At 36.7% G+C, this 7,665-nt stretch overlaps 1 protein-coding gene across 1 annotated transcript; it reads left to right on the top strand.

Annotated features, from left to right (window-relative positions):
* Nucleotides 1–816: 816 nt before the first annotated feature.
* LOC108169884 (3-isopropylmalate dehydratase large subunit, chloroplastic-like) lies at nucleotides 817–6,951 on the top strand. Its single transcript, XM_029091385.2, has 15 exons — nucleotides 817–1,137; nucleotides 1,234–1,365; nucleotides 1,458–1,628; nucleotides 2,373–2,525; nucleotides 2,608–2,676; nucleotides 2,759–2,875; nucleotides 4,148–4,222; nucleotides 4,369–4,446; nucleotides 4,541–4,636; nucleotides 4,900–4,949; nucleotides 5,548–5,602; nucleotides 5,715–5,846; nucleotides 6,015–6,062; nucleotides 6,185–6,343; nucleotides 6,590–6,951. Exons 1-15 carry the CDS (start codon nucleotides 1,087–1,089, stop codon nucleotides 6,728–6,730), a joined length of 1,527 nt encoding a protein of 508 aa, XP_028947218.1. The 5' UTR covers nucleotides 817–1,086; the 3' UTR covers nucleotides 6,731–6,951.
* Nucleotides 6,952–7,665: the final 714 nt, after the last annotated feature.

The raw sequence follows: 7,665 nt of genomic DNA, 5'->3' as shown, positions 1-7,665 counted from the left end.
AAATTGAATGATATGTATATTTAAGCCGATCCAATGATCACCAATTTTTAATATTTAATTTAATATATATATATATATAATTATTGTAGTTTTTAGGGGTATAAAATTGTTAAATTAATATATATAATTATTATAGTATTTTTTTAGGGTTATAAAATTATAAAATTAATATTTTTCTTATCGTGTATTGTGTTATCCACGTGTATACCCGAACCAGCCCGTTATCTTAACAGGTGCTTATCGGATTACCCGATAACGACCCGATTCATTATCAGGTCGACCCGAACACCCGTTAATTTCGTGTCGGATTATCGGGTCGTGTCAGGAATTGTCAGGCCTAGCGTAAGTGGTGTTTTTTATTTATATTTTTTTTTGTTCATATCATTAAATAAAGTTAGTATGTTTTTTTTTTTAAAATGCAAAGATTAAAAATCATTTTCATTAGTTTTCCCATCAAGTAATTATAGAAGATTGATGTGTAGAATGGCTCTATATATTCCATAATCATGTTTAGGAAAATTGTCATACTTAGTCTGATACTGCATTAAACACTTAATTAATCAGACACTGCACCAAACACTTTATCCTGCTTAGTCCAAGCCAAACTAGTCCAACTTAGACCCTCAAGTTTGTCTAGTCTAAGATAGTCCAACGTCAAAAACGCACTCTAAAAGAATTAAAATCCTTCAAATTCTTAATTGAATACATCATTCTAAAGTACAAGTCGTACTTTTCATCTCTTTTTTAATAAATAATATTCTGCACTAATATATGTTATACATTTTAAATATAAACGTAATAAGTTCCGGGAAACGTGTGTTATTTTGCTGCTACGTAAATTTGGTCGACCGCTGCATTGTCGCATATGATGGAGCTCCCCCTCTGGACAACATAAAATAAAGCAACACCATCTACACACGTCCCCATGTCCAGTCAAAGCCACTCCAAAACACACGCCACTCAGCCGCCGCTTCCCACAAGTAGCAAAACCAAAACACCACTCTTCCACTTCTTCCTCTTCGTCACTTTCTTCTTCTTCTGCAGAGACATCAGAGTTACGCCGCATAAACTCGCATTCTGACACCCATGGCTTGCTCCACCGCTGCTCCGCCGTCCACCTCCTTCATCAGCAACAAGGTCCCTTTTGTTTTTTTTGGCTCCAACTTTTTTTTCTTCCAATTTATTTTTTTGTTGGGTTTTCACTAACCATTGCTGAATTTGATTGAACCTCAGAAGGATCTGAATCTCTCTGCTTTCTCCTCCGCAACGCCGATTTCCAGTCAGAAATGCAAGAGAAAATCCAAGAAAATTTGCTCCGTCATAGCTCCGCAGCAATCGGAGCGCCAGCCCGCCACCACCGGCTCGGTTAGGATGAACTTTTTTCCATTGGTTTTGTGCAATTAGGTGAGAATCCCCATTTGGCGGGTTTTTTGAATTGGGTTTTGGTTAATTTTCAGGTTAAGACCGGGATGACGATGACTGAGAAGATATTTGCTCGAGCTTCTGAGAGAACCCAGCTGAGTCCGGGTGAGAATGTTTGGGTTGATGTTGATGTTTTGATGACCCATGACGTCTGTGGACCCGGTTCATTTGGAGTCTTCAAGAAAGAGTTCGGCCAGAACGCAAAGGTACTTCCTTTTCTTCTTTTTGTTTTTGTTTTTCTAAATTCATTACTGTATTAAACACCCAAAAGACTAGCAGTGCAATCGGCAGCCATATTTTTCGGTTTTGAATAGCCTAGTTTACTGATCTAGACATGCTTTACAAACCAATAAGCAAAAGGGGTGGGCATAAATATTTTGTCAGAAGCAAAAGGTTCATTGATCAAGTCGGGTTATCGTTGAGTGACTCTTCTAGCAACGGTAATGGTTACATTAGAGAATCTACTTCTATGCGTCAGGTTAGGCCACAAGAAACATTGTGCATGAATGTGTCCCAAATGGTTTCTGCGCATCACTGCAGGAGTCAAGGAACAATAGCATCATAGTGTAGCTTGACCCAACCCAACATTGGATGGCTGCAATGAGAAGGTTGTCTTTGTTTCTCCTTGTCCTAGTTCACATGCCCATTTCTGTGGGTAAACATCTTGTTGTCTGCAAGGCCAATACAACGTATCAACATACAAGTCCTCTCTTACTGCTTTGTTTATGAATAACCATAACTAATCACAGAAATAAAGGAAAGAAGGAATTCATTTGCATTTAACTCATTGCATGATGACATATTTTCTTTGTTTAGCTCACTATTCATCATCTCTGTATGTGTGTTGATTATTATTGAAAAGGTCTATTTTTCATATCTGAAATTTTGTAATCACAGCAGTTTTTGTTGTCATGGGGTATAAATAGTGCTTCATTGTTTCGATATTGCAGGTTTGGAACCGTGAAAAGGTTGTTATCATACCTGACCATTATATATTTACAACTGATGAACGTGCGAACCGTAATGTGGATATCTTGAGGGATTTGTGCACCGAGCAAAACATCAAGTATTTCTATGATATCAAGGATCTAAGTAATTTCAAGGTGTGGCTTTTAAGTGTTATGTTTTCACCATGTTTTAATTGGTTTAATCATCGGATATTGAGTTTAGCTGACAATTTGGCAGGCCAACCCAGATTATAAGGGTGTATGCCATGTTGCTCTTGCTCAAGAAGGTCATTGCAGGCCGGGGGAGGTACTTTCCTTTGAAGAGTTCAATATTATTTTATGGTTTTTTCAGTCCAAAGCAGCAACCAAACACCTGATTTGGTCTTCAGGTTCTGCTGGGTACAGATTCTCATACATGTACTGCTGGAGCTTTTGGACAATTTGCTACTGGAATCGGAAACACTGATGCAGGATTTGTATTGGGCACTGGGAAGCTTCTCCTCAAGGTTTGGAGATTTTAAATATGTTTGCATTTCTGCTTTTCTGATCACATATAATTGTCACTCTCTGTCGGATTTCATGCGAATGGTTTAATTCCACAGATAGTTTAGCTTCCACTAATATAATATTGGTGAATATTGGCCCCTTTCACCCTGTTTAGCTTTCATACTGTGCTCTACACGTATTAAAAATTTGAGCCATTGTAATACTGTAGTGCTTCAATGGTTTTGGAGTTGTTTCTTACCTTTTCTTTTGTTTTATTTAAATTGTGATGGTAATAATGAGTTTCTAAGTTATTTGTAATAAATGAAGGGTTAATGAACCATCGTCATTGGTATCATGATCTTCCACCAGATATGTTATATATACTGACTGATAGAATCATTGATTTTTGGCAGAGTATTTGACTTCAAACATCAAGAACCATGTATTTAGTTGTAGAAAGTAGTAGTATTTATGTTGCAATAAGTGATGGGAAAACAATATGAAATGACTTTGAATAGTAGGTAGTGACAACCAATACGATTTTAATGCTTGTTGCAGAACGTTTCTGCCTTCATTAGTCTTGTTTAAGTGTGGTCATGAAGGTGGTGATGGTTTTTTGAAAGTGCACTGGCAGGGATGATGAGTTTGTGAAACTTTGATATTGTGCACATGAAAGGATTTTAATAAATGGTTGATTTAGATTGATTTATACAGTTTTAGATTGTTGTATATGTCCTGGAAGCAAGTGTTGCTTGCGGTGTTTAGATACATGCCATATGAAACAACAGGCTCTAGTAGCATTTGCATGTGATACTCAAGTTTTATTAAGCACAAGTACCACGTCTGCAAGCCCAAGTTGAGATGTTTTCATCTTATATTATGTTCTGATATTAGGAAGTGGGGTTTTCATTTGATTTTTGAAGCTATGGGTTAGACTTTATAAAAGCCATTAGACTTGACTGTATCGAAGGCAATATCAGGAAGGGTACATATTGTAGCCTCACTCAACCTGAGGTTTGAATGTCTCAAAACAAATCATTGGACATTGCTAAAAACTTGGAAAACAGGAAAGTACACCATATAGTGAACCGAAAAGGGAGAATTATGCTTTTTGATAAGCTAAATGTGTTTCTCTTCCCAGTATGAGCTATGAGTGATCGAGGCTATAGCTGTAGATTCACAATTTCTGCTGTATTTCTATATCTCATACTTTAATGTTATAGTTATTTGCAGTAATTTCTTTGAATTTTATTGTATTTTCATACTTTTCTGATTTCCTTCTAAAATTGCAGGTGCCACCAACATTGAGATTTGTGATGGATGGTGAAATGCCCAACTATTTGCTTGCCAAAGATTTGATTCTGCAAGTAAGTTTAACCAGGTCTCAAGGCATTTTTTTTTACTCAAGTCTGCATAGCATACAAAGAAGTTAAAATTATAAGAGTTAGACAGATCATATGATTTTATTACACATCCATCCTTGTTTCCTTGATAAATGAATTTCATCTGGCAGATTATTGGTGAAATATCTGTTGCTGGTGGAACATATAAAGCTATGGAGTTTGTTGGCAGCACCGTGGAAAGCTTATCTGTGAGTGAATATAATGGTTGTTACTGCATGTATGATCAAAGCATTCATCTGGTTTTATATGTTAATTACTCTTTCACAAACCTGTGCTGGACAGATGGAAGAAAGAATGACATTATGCAACATGGTTGTTGAGGCTGGAGGTAAAAATGGTATTGTTCCTGCTGATAGCACTACATTTAAGTACCTTGAGGTTAGTGCTACAAATCTTCAAATGTTACAATGGCTCTCTCTCCCTCTCTTTCCCCTCCTCCTCCTTTAGAGTCAGTAAAATGGGGTTGGGAGCACAACATTTTCTTGTTACAGTTAGGGTTTTTATTTTATTTTATTTTATTTTATTTTATTTTATTTTATTTATATTTTTGTAGGTGGCTGTCACAAATTTGTTTGTTTTTTGAATGTCACATACATTTATGTTGTGTAGCACAGGCTATAATGTTTAATGTTGAATTGCAGGATAAGACGTCTGTTCCCTATGAACCTGTTTACAGTGATGCTAAAGCAAGGTAATTTATGCTACTTATTATCCACATTTTGTTAGACCATTTCATGATCCAGTTTATAACGTTTGAACTCCGAAGCATGTATTTTTCTTTCAACGTGGACATGCACTCGAGAATCTTATGTTTAGTTTTTATGGTTGATGCTTTTTTACACACCTTTTAGATTTAATAACGTTTTAATGTCAGATATTTAAAATAGTATTTCCTATGGTTTTGAGGGACTTTTGACGCACTGATGGTGCATTTGAATTTTGACAATGTTATGTTATTGGATGAGACATCATTCTATGTTCATCTTTTTTAAAATATAATAGTATAATTGTCACATTTAAAGTACTATGTGGTCATCATCTTATGTAGTTTAGTTCAGGTTGTCACGGACTACCTTATCATCATTTGTAAATCTACAGCAGATGTAAGAGATTTGGATGTTAAGCATACCTAGGATTTGAATGCGCATATTCTTTTATATTCCTTTTTATAATATGCATATTCTTTTATTCCTTTTTGTAAGAGAATTGGATGTTGACTAACTTAGATTTGTGAGATTTGGCCTTTTGGAATTCGTTTGTATTAATGAGTTTGTTTTGTGTGCATTTAGATTTCTTAAAGAGTACAGATTTGATATCTCAAAACTGGAGCCATTGGTGGCAAGGGTGAGCAGCACATAGATTGGTCTCTTATAGTTTAATCTCCCTTGTAGATATTCAATGATTTGTAATTTTGCCTCTCTTCCATGGTTAATTCATAAAAAGAATTGTTTTCCAGCCTCATTCTCCAGATAATCGTGCTTTAGCAAGAGAATGCAAAGATGTGAAAATTGACAGAGTATATATCGGTTCTTGTACTGGTGGAAAAACAGAGGATTTTATGGCTGCAGCCAGAGTTTTTCTAGCATCAGTAAGGAATCAAATCTCTGTCACATGAGTAATGGGATATTGTTTACATATGCTGACTTTGGATATTGTTTACATGTGCTGTAATGCTGACTTCAATCGACATCTGAATGTTTTTTTGGAAATTCTCCTTTCTTGGTTTAAGCTTAAAGATTTAATTCCTTTGCTGCAGGGGAAAAAGGTCAAAGTTCCCACATTTCTTGTGCCTGCTACCCAAAAGGTTTGTCAAGCTACAGAATTAAGTGCTTTGGTGACAACATCCGTATATATAAATTTATCAAGAAATTTTATGAAAGGCATGATAAATGAAATCTTGTTTATTGTATATTCTGAAATCTGCAGGTTTGGATGGACGTGTATAGTCTGCCAGTTCCAGGGTCTGGTGGCAAGACTTGCTCCCAGATATTTGAGGAAGCTGGATGTGACGCACCTGCAAGTCCCAATTGCGGTGCTTGCATGGGTGGTCCGAAAGACACGCATGCACGCTTAAATGAACCTCAGGCGAGTGCATCCTTTCTGCAACATTCATAAGGATCTAATGTGCTCTCCTGTCTTGGGGCAGCTGGACGTCACGCATTGTTGCATTTCACTATGTCGTCTTCGATAGAATTGGGACTGACTTCCCTGCCTTTGGGGGTTCATAACCCAATTTGCAGATAACCTTGTTGCAAGGAGAACATCTTGGTTTTAGTTTCAATTGTATTGAAATTAAATACTGGTAGATTACTAACCATCTTGTCTTTGCAGGTATGCGTCTCGACAACAAACAGGAACTTCCCAGGCCGAATGGGTCACAAGGAAGGCCAGATATATCTCGCTTCCCCCTATACGGCTGCTGCGTCAGCTTTGACTGGTTACGTCACCGACCCGAGAGAGTTTTTGCAGTAGGCAGTTTTATCATTACAATCTGACCAGTGTCTGTCATCTTTATATTCTGCAACTAAATGCTATAGCAGAGATTACGGAATAATGGGTATAACATCCATCCTACAAGGTTTTATGTCTTGTGATTGTCGGGTAGCTGCCATATTGTATGTGTAATCGTTAGAGCATGTTAGAATGTATTTATGAAACGATGGAATAAAGAGGGCGTGTCGGTGAACTTCTCACTCCATGCGGCATGGTCCGTTCCAACAAAGAACAGAGGTGAGTTATAAGAGCAGATAACACGATCACAATCAATGGTGAGATGCTGCTCAATACCAGTAACTCTCAAAGATTACTCTACGTATAACTAGAGCAAAGCTCTTATACCAATTCGAATTGGTACTAGGCAGAATATCCTGCTAATAAAAATTTAAACTTTGCACAGTAAACTAGTTACAAGTTTTTCAGTGACAGAAAGTACAGTTGCAAGAACTAAGCTTAATTGACTAGTACATCTAACTAGTCAAAGTCTACCTAGATCTGTCTAACAACAAAAAATGACAAAATGGAACGCATTCACACATCTGTCCATTATGCAAACAACGATGACAAAGTAATTATGAATTAAAGTAGGCTGGATTGGCTAGTCAAATTCACTAGTCAACTAAGTCCAGATTCCTTAGTTAACCAAGCACAAATCTATCACACATACTTAGTTTCCTACGAGTTATTCTAGTCAACAACAATATAGTTCATTACTCATAATATGCAGTGTAAAGTTAGTCCCAAACACATATCATATAACGACCCATAGGATGCATGTAACATATGCTAATAAATAAGATACGTGGACAAGTGTTAGTAATAGAGAACACAAGAAGTTTTTATCGGAAAAATCCACCTCTCGGTTAAAAAACTGGGGACCCCACTAAGTCCAATCCACTAGTGCAAATAAG

Source organism: Malus domestica, chromosome 13 (genome assembly GCF_042453785.1).
Source record: "Malus domestica chromosome 13, GDT2T_hap1".
NCBI lineage: Eukaryota > Viridiplantae > Streptophyta > Magnoliopsida > Rosales > Rosaceae > Malus > Malus domestica.
This window is presented reverse-complemented; position numbering and strand designations above follow the sequence as displayed.